This window comes from Moesziomyces antarcticus, assembly GCF_000747765.1.
Source record: "Moesziomyces antarcticus DNA, scaffold: scaffold_v10001, strain JCM 10317, whole genome shotgun sequence".
In the NCBI taxonomy this organism is placed as follows: domain Eukaryota; kingdom Fungi; phylum Basidiomycota; class Ustilaginomycetes; order Ustilaginales; family Ustilaginaceae; genus Moesziomyces; species Moesziomyces antarcticus.
The window spans coordinates 357,266-374,835 of NW_014639009.1; the positions used below are offsets into that span (position 1 = coordinate 357,266).

At 60.9% G+C, this 17,570-nt stretch overlaps 6 protein-coding genes across 6 annotated transcripts; 2 read left to right on the forward strand and 4 right to left on the reverse strand.

Annotated features, from left to right (window-relative positions):
• Positions 1 to 859: 859 nt before the first annotated feature.
• On the forward strand, positions 860 to 5,716 carry PAN0_001c0128 (ATP-binding cassette transporter protein; the record flags this gene model as incomplete). The annotated part of the gene is made up of 1 exon (XM_014803748.1): positions 860 to 5,716. The coding sequence occupies one exon, from the start codon at positions 860 to 862 to the stop codon at positions 5,714 to 5,716; it is 4,857 nt and encodes a 1,618-aa protein (XP_014659234.1).
• Positions 5,717 to 5,938: 222 nt separating this feature from the next.
• PAN0_001d0129 (proteasome activator complex subunit 3) lies at positions 5,939 to 6,736 on the reverse strand (the record flags this gene model as incomplete). The annotated part of the gene is made up of 1 exon (XM_014803749.1): positions 5,939 to 6,736. One exon carries the CDS (start codon positions 6,734 to 6,736, stop codon positions 5,939 to 5,941), a length of 798 nt encoding a protein of 265 aa, XP_014659235.1.
• Positions 6,737 to 7,121: 385 nt separating this feature from the next.
• PAN0_001c0130 (exocyst complex component sec5) lies at positions 7,122 to 9,782 on the forward strand (the record flags this gene model as incomplete). Its single annotated transcript, XM_014803750.1, has 1 exon — positions 7,122 to 9,782. One exon carries the CDS (start codon positions 7,122 to 7,124, stop codon positions 9,780 to 9,782), a length of 2,661 nt encoding a protein of 886 aa, XP_014659236.1.
• Positions 9,783 to 10,044: 262 nt separating this feature from the next.
• PAN0_001d0131 (mitochondrial import inner membrane translocase subunit) lies at positions 10,045 to 10,539 on the reverse strand (the record flags this gene model as incomplete). Its single annotated transcript, XM_014803751.1, has 1 exon — positions 10,045 to 10,539. One exon carries the CDS (start codon positions 10,537 to 10,539, stop codon positions 10,045 to 10,047), a length of 495 nt encoding a protein of 164 aa, XP_014659237.1.
• An 829-nt stretch (positions 10,540 to 11,368) lies between these two features.
• On the reverse strand, positions 11,369 to 13,208 carry PAN0_001d0132 (uncharacterized protein; the record flags this gene model as incomplete). The annotated part of the gene is made up of 2 exons (XM_014803752.1): positions 11,369 to 11,617; positions 11,697 to 13,208. The coding sequence occupies 2 exons, from the start codon at positions 13,206 to 13,208 to the stop codon at positions 11,369 to 11,371; spliced, it is 1,761 nt and encodes a 586-aa protein (XP_014659238.1).
• A 565-nt stretch (positions 13,209 to 13,773) lies between these two features.
• PAN0_001d0133 (heparinase II/III family protein) lies at positions 13,774 to 16,446 on the reverse strand (the record flags this gene model as incomplete). The annotated part of the gene is made up of 1 exon (XM_014803753.1): positions 13,774 to 16,446. The coding sequence occupies one exon, from the start codon at positions 16,444 to 16,446 to the stop codon at positions 13,774 to 13,776; it is 2,673 nt and encodes an 890-aa protein (XP_014659239.1).
• Positions 16,447 to 17,570: the final 1,124 nt, after the last annotated feature.

A 17,570-nucleotide genomic window follows, 5' to 3' on the forward strand; every position in this document is an offset into this window, starting at 1 on the left:
GCTGAGCAACTTTGCACAGGTGAGAGGCGGTCACAAGGTGCAGTGGACTTTTGTTTCCTTTTCGAAAAAGGCCGACGGGACAGCCGAGTGGGGGTGGCCGATCCCCAAGTCTCAGTCAGAGCCCCGCTGTGTGCGCTCATCATGAAGCTCTGCGCACACCAAACCCACCAAAATCTGTCACACTTGGCGCTCCTTGCGCAGTGACATCCCAACTCAAAAGCAACGACGCTGAGCTTCTTTTTGTGTATTCACAAAGCTGACGAAGCTGGCACAAAAGCAAGCGATGGAACTGAGCTGAAGGGTGGATTGAGAGCGCAGAAACGGCGCAGTCCAAAAAGATTCAAGACACCATGTGCTCTCATGCTTTGCCGACGCGCGTCGCTCTGTGCCGGTCTCGGAGGTGTGTCGTCTGCTCCGCGGCGTTGTGCTCGCGATCCTAGACTGCTGCTCCCCTCGCCCCAATCCACACATCCTCGCCCTTCGCTCGTCCTTCTCCGCAGCCTGTGTGTGTTCCTGCTTCTCGTCCACGCTCAGTTTCCCGCGCTCCTTTCCATCTGCGTCCATCCATCACCTTCGCTCCTCACTCCCTCCATCTACCGTCACCGCCGCCATTTGCTCTTAAGCACACAGTCTGGAGCATACCTGTCCGCTTCACGTCACTTCGCCTTCGACCTCTTCCACCACAAGGCGGGATAGCTCACCACGCTTCACCCTTGCTTCTGGTCTTGCCCGATCCACAGCTTTCCGGCGTCATCGCCCACACAATCTCGGATGCAATAGCTTGAACTGCTGCTTCTCACACTCCCCACCTGATCAGCATCCCCGCTCATCAGGTGTTTGCATTGTCGGCTCTCTCACCATGTCCGGCACTTCCTCTTCAACCTCACCTATGGCCGAGCCAGCCTCGCATGCGACGGGTGCAGTCGAGACCTCTTCACATCCCGCTTCTGTGCCCTCCGTTGACGCTGCGGCGCCCACCGTCATCCACGACACCGAGGACGAGAGCCACAGCGAGTCTTCCAAAAGCGCCGTCGCTTCGACCGACCAGGCCGCACAGCCTTCTTCCACCACCGATGAGAAGCCCGGCTACGAGTACAACCCGGGCGTCCGCAGCTTCGTCGGCGGAAAGCACAAGGAAAAGTGGTACCAGGTCTGGCGGCCCAAGAACCCGCCACTCCCACCACCCAACAGCCTCGACGATGCCCGCCTCATTCCTCTCGCCAATGCAAGCCTCATCAATCGCATCTTCTTCCAATGGATGACCCCCATCATGATCCTCGGCTACCAGCGTCCCCTCGAAGCCACTGATCTCTGGGCTCTTTCCGAAGACCTCAGCGCAAAGCAGCTCGGTGGTCAGCTCAACACAGACTGGGCTCGACGCGTAGCCGAGGCCAAGGCCTACAACGAGAAACTCGTCTCTGGCGAGATCCAGCCCGGCCTGAAACTTCGCGCTTCATGGGCCCTTGCCTCTACCCTCAACCCCAAGGGCGGCAGTCGTCAGCAGCGCGAAGCCAGATGGAGAGCGCCGCCAAGGCCCGCTCCTGCCGCTGCCGCCGCCGGGCCACCTCAGCCTGGCAAACTCAAGCTGCCAAAGGATCCTTCCGGACACAAGAAGCCTTCGCTCGTCTGGGCCATGCACGACCAGCTCGCATGGAAGCTCTGGTCCGGCCTCGCCTTCAAGATCATAGGAGACGCTTCGCTCATCACCTCGCCGCTCGTGCTCAAGGCCATCATCAAGTACGCTCAGGAGCTCTACGCCGCTCACGCTCGCGGCGTACCTGGTCCTCCAGTCGGTCACGGCGTCGGTCTCTCGTTCGCCCTCTTCTTCATGCAGATCATCTCGTCGCTCGGCACCCACCAGTTCTTCTGGCGTTCCATGTCGTGCGGTGTCGAGGCGCGCGCCGCCCTCATCACCGCCATCTTTGACCGCGCCATGAAGATGAACGGCAAAGCCCGATCCAGCGGCAAGCTCATCAACCACATCTCTACCGACTGCAGCCGCATCGACTTCGCCTCCGCCTGGTTCTCCGTCGTCTTTGCCGCTCCCATTCAGATGATCATCTGCGTCATCATCCTCCTCACCCAGCTGGGACCTTCCGCTCTGGCCGGCCTCGCCATCTTCGTCGTAGCCACGCCCATCCAGCTCCAGACCATGAAGATGCTCTTCAAGATCCGTCGCGCCTCGATGAAGTGGACTGACGCACGTGCAAAGACCATCCAGGAGGTGCTCGGCGGCATGCGCATCGTCAAGTCCTTTTCTCATGAGTCCAAGTTCCTCCAGCGCATCTACGACATCCGCAAGAACGAGCTCAACGGCATCCGCAAGATCCTCATCATCCGATCCGCTAACATCGCGCTCGCCTTCAGTCTGCCCATCCTCGCTGCTGTGCTCGCCTTTGTCGTCTACAACCTTACCGGCCACGACCTCAACCCTGCCATCGTCTTCCCCGCCCTCACCCTGTTCCAGCTTCTCCGCATGCCCCTCATGTTCTTGCCTCTCTCCCTCTCCGCTACTACGGACGCAAGAAACGCTTTCGACCGTCTCTACACCGTCTTCACCGCCGAACAGCTCGAAGACACCGTCGAGCACGACGAAGATTCCAAGCATGCCCTCGTCGTCCACGACGCATCCTTCCGATGGGAGACCGTCGAGGCCGATGAGGCGCTCCCCTCCGCGAACAAGGGCAAGAACGGACTGGGTGCCAAGAAGGGGGGCAGCGCCGCAAAAGGCGCCGCCCAAGCCAACGCCGGGTCCCGCAAGGGCCTGTTTGGCAAGGCCAAGAACTTCGCCAAGAAGTCCGCCGCGCCCCCTGCCGCCAACGCACCAGGCCTCCCTGCTCCCGTCACGGCAAAGGTCCCTGACACTGACAACGGAAGACGTCTGGAGCAGATCCGTGCCGAGCAGAGCGACGCAGCAGCCGATGGCGACAACGAAGCCGTGCTGGATGTCGCCAAGCTCGAGCCTACGGTAGGCGAGGCACAGTCGTTTGAAAAGATCGAAGAGACGGCGCAGGAGCCCTTCTCCATGTCGCACATCAATGTGACCATCCCCAAGGGCGAGCTCGTTGCCATCGTTGGTCCTGTCGGCTCAGGAAAGTCTTCGTTCCTCCAAGCGTGCATCGGCGAGATGCGCCAGACCAGCGGCTCGGTGCATTGGGGCAGCGAGCGCGTCGCCTACTGCTCCCAGAGCGCCTGGATTCAGAACGCTACTCTGCGCGACAACATCCTCTTCGGCCAGCCGTTCGACGAGGAGCGCTACTGGGAGGCTGTCAAGGTCTCGGAGCTCGAGGCGGACCTGGCCATCCTCCCAGCTGGCGACCTCACCGAGATCGGCGAGAAAGGCGTCAATCTCAGTGGTGGTCAGAAGCAGCGTGTCAACATTGCTCGTGCGCTCTACTACAATGCCGAGATCGTCTGTCTCGACGACCCGCTCTCGGCCGTCGATGCTCACGTCGGCAAGGCGCTTTTCTACAACGCCATCATGAGTCTGCGTGCCAAGGGCACCACCGTGCTGCTCGTCACGCACGCACTCCACTTCCTCCCGGACGTCGACCGCATCATCACGCTCGAAGACGGCCACATCGCCGAGATGGGCACGTACGACCAACTTAACACGGCCAACGGTCCCTTCCAGCGACTCGTCCTCGAATTCGGCGGCGAGAAGGAGAAGGATGAGGAAGAGAAGAAGGAAGATGAGGCCGAGGCCATCGAGGACTCGGTCGACGACACCAAGAAGGGCAAGAAGGTGGACCGCAACCATCTCTCGGGCGGCAAGGCCGGAGAAAAGGCGGGTGCACTCATGCAGGCCGAGGAGCGCAACACGGGCTCGGTCTCGATGCAGGTCTACCTCTCGTACTTCAAATTCGGCCGCGGTGCTTACATGGTGCCGCTCTGCGTGGGCAGTCTGGCGCTCATGCAGACGACCAACATCCTCAACTCGTACTGGCTGATCTGGTGGCAGAAGAACCATTTTGACAAGAGCATCGGCTTCTACATGGGCATCTACGCCATGCTCGGCATCGTGGTCACCATCCTGACGTTCGTCATGGGCTGTGCGATGGGCTTCCTCAGCTACTATGCGTGCAAGCGGCTGCATCACGAGGCGATCCAGCGCGTCGTGTATGCGCCCATGGCGTGGCTGGATGTGACGCCGATCGGACGCATCATGAACCGATTCTCCAAGGATGTCGATGTTGTCGACAACCAGCTTGCCGACGCCGTGCGCATGGCTGCCAACACGATCGCATCGGTGGCGGGTGCCGTGATCCTCATCACCATCCTCACGCACTACTTTGTGATTGCGGTCGCGGTCGTGCTTGTGTTCTACTTCTTCGGCGCGCTCTTCTACCGCTCATCGGCGCGAGAGGTGAAGCGACTCGATGCGATTCTGCGATCGAGCCTCTACTCGCACTTTTCCGAGACGCTGTCGGGTCTCGCCACGATCCGCGCCTACCGCGAGACCGAGACGTTCGTGCGCGAGAACCAGAAGCGCATGGACATCGAGAACCGCGCGTACTACCTCAGCATCACCAACCAGCGCTGGCTGGGTGTGCGCCTCGACATGCTGGGAGCGCTGCTGGTGCTCATAGTCGCGCTGCTCACCACGGCCAGCTCGACGCCGATCACGGGCGGCAACGCGGGCATCGCGCTCACCTACATGCTCACGGTCGCCCAGGCCTTCTCGTGGATGACGCGGCAGATTGCCGAGGTGGAAAACGACTCGGCGTCGGTGGAGCGTCTGCTGTACTACGCCGAGGAGCTGGAGCAGGAGAAGGCGCAGACGCGCACCGACAACCCGACGCGAGAGTCGTGGCCCGAGGAGGGCCGCATCTCGTTCAAGGACATCTGGCTGAGCTACCGACCGGGCCTGCCGTCGGTGCTCAAGGGCATCTCGTTTGAGGTGGGCAGCGGCGAGAAGGTGGGCATCGTCGGACGCACGGGTGCCGGCAAGAGCTCGCTGCTCACGGCGCTGCTGCGTCTGGTCGAGCTGAGCAAGGGCTCGATCGAGATCGACGGCGTGGATGTAGGCAACATTGGGCTGGAGGATCTGCGTCGCAAGCTGGCGATTCTGCCGCAGGAGCCGCTTCTGTTCAGCGGCACGCTGCGTTCGAACCTGGATCCGTTCGGCATCTATGACGACGCGAGGCTGAACGATGCGCTGAAGCGCGCGTACCTGATTGGCGACGACACGCACACGCACGGTGCGGCCACGCCGATCATGCCCGTGACGGAGCCGGCGAGCGAGACGGCGTCGTCGCACGACGACGAGAAGGCAGCGCTCGCTGTACCGGGCGACGCTACGCCGGGCAGGAACGTATCGCGCATCAATCTCGACACGGTGATCGAGGAGGAGGGGGCGAATCTGTCGGTGGGGCAGCGCTCGCTCGTGTCGCTGGCGCGCGCGCTGGTCAAGAACTCCAAGATCATCCTGCTGGACGAGGCGACGGCGTCGGTGGATCTCGAGACGGACGCCAAGATTCAGCAGACGATCCGCGAGGAGTTTGGCAACCGCACGATCCTGTGCATCGCGCACCGGCTGCGCACCATCCTGTCGTACGACCGCATCGCCGTGTTCGACAAGGGCGAGCTCGCCGAGTACGCCAGCCCGCTCGAGCTGTTTGAGCGCGAAGACGGCATCTTCCACTCGATGTGCGTCCGCAGCAACATTACGCGCGACGAGATCGTGCGCAACGCCAAGACCTCTGCATTCCAGTAGCTGTCGACCGCGCCGCCTCTGGACGAGGCATGAAATACATACACGATCGCATGGACTGCTGTAGAAGTGTTTCGCAATGCATTTGGCTTTTTGATTGGATTGGAAGTCTAGGATTTGGAATGCGATGTAAAAGTACAGATGCAGATTGTGGCTGCTGAGCGAGAATGAGAGGGATGTGAAGGAGGACGGATGTACGAATGCCATTAGAGCGGAGAGGGCAGACTAGCTGTAGCTTCCCATCTGATTCCCCGACTTTGGGCACGAGATCTTGGCGATATTCTTAGACAAAATGTCGTTGACGACGGCATACATGTTCCTCACGTCGGTGAGTTGCATCTTGAGTCTGTATACCGACTTCCTATCATGTTCTCGGATAGCCTCTGCGTAGTCCTCCACCCCGGGGAATCTTACGAGTTTGGCGGCCATATCTCCGCGTGCAGAATGGTAGGTGTAGGGTGTTGCGATGAGGTTGTATGCTGCGTCCTGCGAGCGAACGATTTCGTTGAGCGCCTCTTCTTGGATCGAAACGCCAAACGTATCGCCGTCTTCGATCTGGGGCATCTGCAGGTTGATGTACATTTTGAGTGCGTCCATAATCTCGATTAGCTCGTCCCACTCGGCACGCAGCTCGTCGAAGGCTTTGCTGAGGTAGACCGGTGTCTTGACGATTCCCGTAAAGACGTGTGCCGACTCTTCGTGCGAGGGAGTCTCGCCATTCACCGCAGCAGCCTCTGTCTTGCGCTTCTTACTTGACGGAAGGTCCGAGTCGCTGGAAGAAGAAGGGGCGGGATAGACTGTGACATCGGTCCCAATGGCAGAGGGCTCGTAGTAGCGGCTCTTGGAGAAGAGGTGCTCCCTGTTCGAGTCTACCTCGGCGATCTTTGCGTTGAGCGAGAGGATCTTGCCAGGCAGCGTCTTTTGGATGATGTTGATCGCGTTGTCGCGGATGGTTTGTTGCCATGCCTCGAGCGCGTCCTTGGTGGACTGCTCGAACTGGAGCTTCACTGCGACCTTGGACATGTTCGCGGCGAGAGGATGTGTTGTTGCGAGTTGCGGTGGACAGGAAGAAAGCCAGCAGAAGGGTCCACGACAAGCTGACGACTCCACTTGGGCGGCAAAATTTGTGGCTCAGCTCCGCGGCCACAGATGGTTGGGATCAGACTTAACAATTAGCTATTTTTTGGCGGCTCGCGCACCGACCACCACCCGCTCGGCTTCGCGTGTCCTCCTCGGACCCCTCCTACCTCATCATCCACACACACACCACAGCTGGAAGCACTCCGATAGCGGCAACATCGCATAGCGTCCAGGTACTTCCGCAGCGTCGGCGTAAGAGGCGATGTTCAGTTAGCTCCAGGCCCACCACAACTCTGCTGGAAGGTCGCTTCCGAGGTAGACCGTCACGATGAGCCTGCGGTTCGACGAGGCCGAGCTGCTCAAGGCGTACAACCTCGACTCGCTTGAGCCTTCGCAATGGCACACCACCGAGGCTGAATCCGATGCCAAGGGCGCTGCATCGTCCATGGGCGTGGCAGATGAGCCCGACCCGCTCGGCCTGCGTTCGTCAATGGCCACCTTCCGCGGCCTGCCCAAGGACGTCAAGACGCAGACATCGCTCTCATCCAAAGCGTTTGACGCCAAAGTCTTCCTGTCCACCATCCACCCCGATGCGACCTTCGCCGACCTGTCGCACGGCATCCTCCACCTCAAGAACAGTATCGACCAGCGCTCCGAGGCGCTCAAGGTGCTGGTCGAAGACAACTTTGACCGCTTCGTCGCCGTCAAGGCCACCACCGACGGCGTCTTTCGCGAGATGCGCGACACCGAGTCCGGACCGCTGCAGCCCCATGCGGACTACGGCGTGGCGTCGCTCAACACCATCCTTGCCAACGCCTCGGCCAAGGCAGACCAGGTGTTCATGCCTGTGCTCGAGAACAACCTCAAGACGATCAAGCTGCGCTCGACGCTGGGCGTATTTGAGCGCTCCAAGTTCTTCTTCAACCTGCCCGGCTCGCTGTCCGAGTCGGTCGAGAGCGGGCGCTACGACATGGCGCTGCGCGACTACAAGAAGGGCAAGTATCTGCTCGACAGTCGTCCGGGCCAGCTGCTGGCGGTGGGTAGCGCCAAGCTGCCCGAGTCGGCCGGCGGCGCGCGCGGCGATGTGCAGCAGAAGCGCGTCTTCGCCAAGGTGTGGGATGCGGTGGAGGCGACTATGAAGGACATGCAGAGCCGGCTCACCGCACAGCTGCGCGAGCCGCGCCGCAACGTCGACGAGCAGGAACGCACCATCGAGATCCTGCTCGAGCTCGATCCCACGGACGATCCCGTGTCGATCTATCTCGAGGCGCAGCATCAGCATCTGCGCAGCGTCATGCGCAACACCTTCGACGCGGGCGTGAGCCGGATCGAGGCGACGCGCGCGGGGCAGCGGCCGTCGAGCAGCGTCGCCGAACGCGACCGCGCGCGCGACCTCCAGAAGAGCATGCGGCTCGCGGGCCAGCTCGACGCCAGCTTCGACAAGTGCACGGGCGCCGACGAGTGGCGTGCGATCCGCGACCTGGTCAAGGCGCTCTCGGACACCATGCTCGGCGGCCTGCCCAGCTTCTGGCGCGTCGCCAAGAACAACGCCGAGGGCAAGTTCATCAAGACCAAGGCGCGTGCCGGTGCGGGCGCGGGCGGGGACAAGGTGTCGGCGCAGAACAAGGCGTGGGCGGTCGAGGCGCTCGAGGCGTACATCAGCCTGGTGTCGCATTTGTTCTCGCTGACGGACGTGTCGATTCTGATGCGCCAGCCGCTGCCGCCCGTGGCGGCGTGGGTGCCTGCGGGGACGAGTTCGGCGACGGCGGCGCACTTTCTGCGCGAGACGCTGGCGCACGTCGTGGATGCGTGCAACGATCTGGCGGGGCTAGGCATCGCGTCGGCGACGACGCTGCGGGCGCTGCTCACCAATGCACGCTTCTGCTTTGTGCAGGTGGTGTGCGTGCTGTGGCAGGAGGACGCCAAGATCTTCCACCTGCTCGAGGACTGGACGCTCAATCCGGACGAGCAGGCCACTACGCTGCATCTGCGTGCCATCGCTGCCTTCCACAAGAGCAACGCGCGCCAGGCATTTCACCTCGCCGGAGGGCGGTCGGCATCGACACCTGTGTCCGCACTCGAGGCGCGCGGCAAGAACCGCGCCGCAGAGCAGCCCGTGGCGAGCGAGTTTACGACGCGCATCAAGGGCGCATTTTTGGATGCGCTCTATGCCTTTCTCGACGGCATGGTGCAGTTGGCCTTTTCCGAGTACAGCCCCTTGGAGCCACGCACGGCGTTGTCGGTGCAAGCCGTACCGGGCCAGCCGGGCAGTTCGGTCGACGTGCGGGATCTTGACACACGCGTGCTATTGAGCGTGACGAATCTGGCGCACCTCACGCGCAGTGTGATCCCCGGGCTGGTCAAGCAGTTCTCGGACGCATACGCCGTCAAGATGGATGACGACCTGGCAACGCTAGCCGAAGTGGCGGTGCAACTCGATGCGATCCTGTTCAACGACTATGTTCAGCGCAAATCAGGCGCCCTCTCTCAGATAATATCTCGGGGTATTCTCGAATCGTGTATAGATTGGGCGTCGATTCCGAAGCCTAGTGGGGTGCATTCGTTTATCTACGAGGCGCTGCTGTCGCTCGTCGAGGTGCACGCGCACGTGCGCAGTATCGCCAAACCACTCGTCACGCGAACCATCACCACGCTCGTAGACGATCTCACCGCCACCACGCTCGATGCCTTCCAGCGCATCGGAAGATTTGGAATGGGCGGTATGCTGCAAGCCACACTCGAGATCGAGTTTCTTCATCAGACGCTGGCGGCGTACATCTCGCCACAGGCGGAACAGCGGCTCAAGGACGTCTACGAGACCATCTCGCATAACTACGTGCGCACATCGGGCGACAAGGACACCCTGAACGCTGAGCTCGAACGCGTCAAGCAGATCCTCGTGCACACGCGCAAGTCGACCGCACTCGAGTTCCTCTGCTTCCGCAAAAACCGAGTCGCCCAACCAAAGGACAAGCCTTCGGACCAGTAGCTTCCCGCACCGATGCAAGCCGTTCCACACACAACCTCGCACATCTTGGATCTGCCTGTTGGAATTTTCGCAAAGTGCCATTGGGAAACTGTACACATGAGAAAGTAGGAGCCATAGTGGTGGTGATGTGAAAGCGCAGAAACCCCGACGGCGAGAGAAGAAAAGCTGCGGTGGTGCTCTCTGATTCGTGCCTCTTGCGTTGGCTGACTTATTTTTGAAAGAAACTGGGTTGGAAGGTCCAATCGGGTGGGGAGGGACGAGTCTATTGTGATGCTGACAACGCTGGTGGTGCGGATCCAGGGAGGGTATCGGGGATGATGGGGGCGACCTGTTTATTCCCCTCGGCCATGAAGCGCTGCATGAGCACACCCACGCCCTCGAAGACACCGAGCAGAATACCGCACATGATACCCGATCCGACCGCGGTCTTGGGTCCGGAACGGATGGCGAGACCGCCTCCGGTCATGAAGCCTGCGATGATGGCGTTCCACGGATCCTCCTTTTGACGGATGCCCTTGACGGCGCAGTCGAACGAGGAGAACATGCCGCCCCACACGCCGAAGTTGCCTCCGAGCACGGGTGCGCGCGCCTTGATCGCCGAGAGCGAGCCGGGCAGACGCTCACCGCGCGGGCTGTTGCGCGCACCCTTGATGCCGTGCCAGATGGTGCCGCCCACGGCACCCATGGCAAACGCACCGCCAAAGTCGTTCAGGATCACCCATGGACATGGGTCGCGCGTGTGGTCGGCGTGCGACATGCTGTGTGGTTATCTCCGAGCACGAGCTGCTGGAGTTGCTCGATGCGAAAGTAGGCAGTTGAGGCTCTGCTCGAGTATGCGGTGGGAGCGAGACCAAGCTGGGTTGCGTAGCTGTGCCGTCCGGTGCCGATGCGAGCTGGTGCCTTTTCTAGCGAAAAGCCTTTGGATGCTGTGCTACTTGCGGTCGGATTCGAGTGCTGAAGCAGCTGCCGTGAAGCTGTGTAAACTCGAGCTGCTTTTAGATTCGTCGAGACAAAGGGAGCGTCCGAGTATGCTTCCGTCGTAGGCGCTGCGCAAAATCGCTTTGGCTGAAGCTCTCTGAGGCCGTGCCAAGTATGCGTCGATGCCGTTGTAGCTGCTGAAGTACGAATCGACGAATTGGTTCGACGGTGGAAGCGATGAGGTGAAAGACAGGTGGAGATCCAGAATGAGATGGTGATTCGCTCACAGCTGCCGACTTCGGACCCACAGCCGGAAGAACGCGAAGGCTGAGCCAAGAATCGGCCTCAATTTCCAACCACTTTTTTTTTGCCCCCAAATGGGCGCCGGTTGTCGTCAGCCTCTGAGCTGAGAGAGAGAGTAAAGATTTTATCGGCCCCCACCCCAGCCAACCGCTACGAAATTCGAGCCAAAATCGGGCATCCACGCTCTTGTGACCCCCTCCAACCTCCACGGCCGCTTCCGATTTTCTCCAGCTTGTCAGATCGCACCCTCACTCGAGCCGGTTTCGCGCGAGAAAGCTCCAACCGACACTCGCGCCCACCACTTCACTACGGTATGCTTCAGTCGAGGCTCTAAGGCATCATGGCATTCGAAATTCTGTAAAGATCTAGGCATCCATGGCCTTGCGGTTGATCTGGGGTGTCTCCTTGGGGTCGACATAGGGCACGTGGCCCAGACCGAGCTTGTTGCCCAGCAGCTTCCAGAAGGGCACGCCCGACGGGTGGTAGCTGCCGTTCTTGAGGCCCGTGAATGTAAAGTCCTCCCATTTGGGGAAGTGCGAACGCAGCATGAACTTGACCTGCCAGTCGGGCTGCATCGACGTAACACGCCCACTCTTGGGGTCGATGTACCAGCTCTGTTGTATACACAAACGAAGGAAGAAGGTCAGCGATGGCTCCGAGTCATGAGTTTCCGGGGAAACAGAAATAACGCACCTTGCAGCCACTGGTGAAGACGAGCTGGGACATGGCTTTGGCGATAAAGTGCTGTTCGTCCAGTTCGGCCTTGAGCTTGACCTGGAACGTGGGGATCTTGGCCCGCTGCACGCGTTCGTCGGCCGGAGTGCCGGGCATGTGCTCGATGGCCAGCTGCGGTGGACGTGCGGCAGCGAGCACGGGCTTGGCCACCTCGAGCAGGAAGTTGACCGTGCATTCCGAGGCAAAGATGAGACTCTGGTTGCCCGTGCCCGTGTTGGCGGCGTTGATCTGGCCCATGTTGGGGAAGCCAGCATTAAGGGCCGAGCGGTAGGCGATCATGCCGCCCTCGCCGTACTTGGCCCAGTGCTCGTGGAGCGATCGGTTGGTGCCGATGATCTTCAGGGGTGCGCCTGCAGCATGCGGCTCGAACCCATTGGCCATGACAATCACATCCGCCTTGATGCGGCGTCCGTCGGCGGTGACGACGTGATGCGGCTCGATGCGCTGCACCTTGGTGTTGTCCACCTTGACGTGCGGCTTGCGCAGCGCAGGGTAGTAGTCGTCGTCGATGATGCGGCGCTTGCATCCGACCATGAGCTCGTCCTTCTTGGGTAGCAGCATGTCCCAGTACTCCTTGGGCGCATTCCTCTTCAGGTGCGCCTCGCACTTGCGCCGCCAGTTCCAGCGGAAGAGCCGACCCAGCGGGTTCTGAAGGATGAGGATAAAGTGCGACTCGAGAACGAGCCAGATGAGCAGACGCTGCAGTTTGCGCACAAACACCGACTTTTGCAACAGCCACTTGAAGCCCGGAATGTCGTCGAACGGGTTGTGCGGATGCGGTGCGATCCAGTGCTTGGAGCGGATGAACTGCGTGAGCGACTTGGAGTGCTCGGCCAGGTACGGCACACATTGGGTTGCCGAACAGCCGTTGCCGATCAACACCACGTCCTTGCCATCCAACGACACCGAGTGATCCCACTTGGCCGTGTGGAAGATGGGTCCTTCGAACGTCTCGTTGCCTTCGATGTCGCAAGCCTTGGGCTGCGAAAGGCCTCCTACAGCACTGACGAAGAACTTGCAGACAAAGTGGTGCTTCTCGCCGTCGGTGCCGTCCTTGCGCCAGTCCTGGCTCCACACATGCCAAAGACCCGTCTCGCCGTCGTACCTCGCCTCCTGCACGGTGGTCTGGAAGTGAAAGTTCTTTTGGAGGTTGTGCTGCGCCGCAACCGTGCCAAAGTAGTGCTTGAGTTCCTTCTGCTGCGGGTAGAATGTCGACCAGTCGCCCTTGGTGGCAAACGAGAACGAGTAGACGGGCGCCGGCACATCGCATGCACAGCCCGGATAGGTGTTGTTGGTCCATGTGCCGGCCGGATCCTCGCTGCGTTCGAGGATCTTGATGTCGTGGATGTTGAACTTGCGCTTTAGCTGGCAAGCCATGCAGATGCCAGAGATGCCTGCGCCCACGATGACCACATCGTGGTACTCGGGCGTGAGCACTGGCTGCTCGCACGGTGGCAGCGACTCGACCATCGTTGTTTTGGTGATGTCAGAAAGGCGAAGTGCGGTCTGACGGGCAAGATGCGGCACTGCAAAGATGGAGTCGAGGAGTTATATCTGCAGTGGCGGTGGATACCTTGGAAGCGACGGAGGAGGGCTTCGAAGATGCAGCGCTGCAGATCAAACGCGCTCCTATGCGGGGAAAGCGCGAGGTGTCCACCGCCGACAGGTCGCCACCGCCCAGCGAGCAAATCCTCAATTTCGGCTTTCACACGCGCCGCGCTTGTCAGCACACACACCTGCTGGCCCCGTCGATCCTGCCTTTTCTATCAAAATCAGGCTCACCACGTCCGGACCGCACAGCAGACCACGACTCGTAGCAACGGGAAACGACAGTACAATGAAGAGCACGAGACCAAGAATCAAAGGGACAAAACGATTGTTCGTAAGCCGAGGCTGAGCAGGCTTAGCGCAGCAGCTTGAAAGATGAGGCGAAAGAAACGCAGAAGCAGAGTGGCGGGCACCAAGAAGCAGACGGTAAGGTCCCATCTGAGTTACACCGTTCCAGAGCTAGGCAAGATAGCGCAGAGAGCCGCGCTTAGTTGTGCGAGGTGAGGCTCCACTGGCTGAGAGGCACCGACTTGGGCGTAGCCTGGTCGGCAGCCGAGAGCGAGTCCCACTGCGGCTGCCACAGGACCTGGAGGGTCTGGGCGCCAGACTGGGTGCCGTCGAGGTCGATCTGGAGCGCGGTGACGCCGGTGTTGACCTGATCCGAGTCCTCGGGCGGCGCACTGTACACGGCTTGGCCGTAGATGCGCGTGGCGGGAGGGCCGGTGGCGGTGAACACGGCATTCGACGGGCTCAGGATCTGCACCTTCATCGTCTTGGTGCCGCCGAGGCTCACCTTGCCCACCACGCCCGCGTTGGGGTCGGTGATGGAGCTCTGCGTGAGCGTCGCCGTCTTGCCGTCCGACGAGATGCTGACGGTGCCGTTGGTTTGCACACGCCACTTGACGTCCGTGATGGAGCTCGACTGGCCGATCTCGTCCTGAACGAGCACCTGTCGGCGTCCGTTGAGCATGCGGATTCCTCGCCTCACCGTGCCAGAAGCCTGGCTGTAGCAGCTGCTGAGGTCGGTGATGAACGAAACAGCGTCGGTGGTAGCAGGCTTGAACGAGAGGTCGCCCGTCTGCGCGACGCCAGTCGAGTTGTAGCTGTTGTCGGGCAGGCAGCTGGCCACGTTTTGGTTCTGCATGTTGATCACGAGCGTGTTCTGACCATCGGTGGCCTTGCGGTAGTAGGTCCAGCGATCCGAATCCTGCGTCTCGTTGGAGAAATAGCCGGTCGAGAGGTAGTTGCCGCTGCCGTACTCGCCGGCCCAACGGGTTCCAAGCGCATCAAGGACGAAATCGCCAGCGTCGAGGTCGCCATGCGTCTGGTGTCCGGTGAGGTTGGAGGCCTTGACGCCAACATAGACGGCGCTAGGATCGGTCCACGAGGATCGCATGCTGACCCACGAGCCGCGCTTGTCGTCAAAGTATCGATCGAGGGGCAGACCGTTCCAGAAGGCACCCTTGGCGGTAGGCTCGTACCAGAACATGCTGAGCGGGTCGAAGGAGGCATCGGCGCGGTCACGCTGGTACACGGCGGGTCGCGCATCGCCGCTGAGCTTCGAGTAGAGCATGAGCTGGTTGGCGGTGGTGGCGAACTTGTTCGGGCCGTTGTCTCCGTAAGCAAAGAGACCACCGGGGCCCGAGACATACATGTGAAAGTCGGAAGTCTTGTACCAGTTGGGGTTGGCCGCCATCAAGCCCTGGTCAGTGCCGGTGGCCGAGATAAGCGACGAGAGGGCTCGTGCCTGCGCGTTGGTGCCAAAGTACCAGTAGTTGGCGGTCTCAGTCCACGTGCCGTCGTCGTAAGCGCCTGACATGCAGTTGGACCTCATGTTGGTGAGGGCCGAGTTGATGATGCTGTCAGCGATGCTGGTCTGGTTGGAGTCGCCGTCGCCTCGAATTGCAAGGGCACCGGTGAGCAGGCCGCCGTTGCAGACGCAGTTCCAGTTGCCGTCACCGTTGGCGGGGAGCTTCCACCATCCGTCGGCAGTGGCGTACTGGTTCTGACCGGGCACGAGGCCATAGTCGACGATGGCGGTGCGAATCATGGACCTCTGATCATCGGACCAGTCGTTGTAGAGCCAGTCGTAGGCCATGGCGAAAGCCGAGGTCATCTCAGCGACGTCGAGGAAGTGAACCGGGTTCCAATGAGAGCCGTCCTGACCGAAGGGGGTAGCCGTGTTACCAGCGGCGGTGTTGAGCTCGAGGTAGAGGCGGTCCTTGAAGGAGGTGTTGTTGGAGATTTTGTAGGCGTAGGCGAAGGCCTTGACACGCTGCTGGACCTCGCGGCTGACGTCAAGAATGCCCGAGCCATTCGACGGCGGGCCGTCGAAGACGTACTTGACGGGCGGCTGCGAGGCCCAGTTGGTAGCGTTGTTGAAGATGGTGGTGTTCCAGACGGTAAGGTAGGCGTCGTTGGCGATCTTGGTAGGCAGGCAGTCCCACTCGGCCTGGGTGGTCATGATGCGCGGGTGGGGACGGAGGTTGGTGAGGCTGTTGGTGGCGGACCACGAGTCGGAGCAGGACTGGTTGTGGGCCTGGCCAGAGTAGGCGGCAGCCGAGGTGTCGACGTTGGCCGAGACGAATGCCGGGTTGCCGTAAGGGTCGGTGCCCTGGTAGAAGAGCATGTTGTTGCCGCCGTTCTTGGCAGCCTGCTGGGCGGCGGTGAGGGCGGCGCCCTGGACGTTGGGCGATGAGCCGCTGCCTACGCTGCCACTGCCGCTGCTGCTGCCGCTGCCGCTAGAGCTGCCGTTGTTCTTGGCGGCTCGCGCGCCAAAGATTCCGCCGACCACAGCGCCGGCGATGATGAGGAGGAGCAGAGGGATACCAAACTTGATCCACTTGGAGACGCCACGCTTGGGCTTGGCGTACGAGTAGGTGGCGGCAGCCTGGGTAGCAGCGTTGCGCTGCTGGCCTTGGCCGTAGCCGGCGCCCTGGTTGGCATAGAGGCCCTCCTGCGACTCCTTGTAGGCGGAGCCTTGGTAGCCGGAGGCATGGTCGGGGTAGTCTCGGTATCCGGCGGCGGAAGCATTGCCGCCGCTGTAGCCCTGCTGGTAGGGCTGCTGCTGGTAGCTCTGCGAGTAGCCCTGCTGGTAGCGCTCATCGTACTGAGACGCGTTCGAATGAATGTAGGGGTCCTGGGGTCGTTGATACGACATTTTGTACAATCCCTAGAGTCGGCCTTCTACTTGTGATGAGCAAGCAACGAGGAAGCGGACCGCCGAGCAAACAACAATCGAGCAAACAGATATGAGCGACGGGCACACGCTGTGATCTGCGAGGGACAGTCGAGCCAACCTACCTTGACGGGCCAGCGAGTGGGAAAGTGTGGGTGACGTTGGTGGTGGTCGAGATGAAGGAGCGGGGACGAGGTGCGTGCGAGATGAAGTGAGCTTTGCTGCTGTCTCAGGGTCAAGGCCCAGGGAGCCACAGGAGTTGCAGCGTGGCGGTGGGATGATTCGGCGGCGGGCGTCGTCGAGGCTGCCACGCTGCCTTGAACCTCCGTCGAGCTACTGCAGCTTGCCAGCGTGAGCTGAGTCGAAGAAGACGACCGAGATGCAGCAGCCAAAGAGCAGCAGCAGCAGAGGCACAGCAACTAAGTCAACTTAGCCTAGCACTGCACACTTTCTTGGCAGCGGCGGCCGGCACCACCAGCCACAGCCCAAGCGCAGAGACGCGGAGGCACGTCGGGGTGCAGGCACCGGCACTCCGAGGCCAAGGCGCGCGTCAGATCGGCAGGAGGAAATCAGAAAAAAGGGGGTCAGTCAAAGGGGCCAGGCCGGCGTTGTAAAAATAAAAACAAAACAAAACAAAACAAAAAATCGTTACTTGCACGCTCGGCATGATCTGCCGTGGCCGCAGCTGCTTCCTGCCGTGGCATGGACGCAAAGTTGAACTGCATACAAGTCCTGCTGTATGAATCGGCAAGCGCTCACTTTGAGAACATGGCTTGGAGCGCCGCAACCGAGCCATACGCAGCCGCGACGGCAAGCTCGGACGAGCGGATCGGCACTCAGGCCGCACTTCAGCGGGAGGCTCGAGTGGCAGCACATCGAATTCAAAAGTTCGGCCTCTGCTAAGCGAAGAACTGCCTCCAAATTGAATTCTTGCCGTGCGGCTCGGTCCAGGTTGAAAATTCAAAAGTGTTGGTTTCTCTAACCCGCTCCGAGCCTTGAGAGCTGTGCTTTGCGCACCAGGCGTGCCGCCAAGTCCAATTCGCTGTCCGCCCTCTCCGACTCGGGCACGTCAGCCAGGCCAAACAGCAAGCAATCCGCCATCGAGC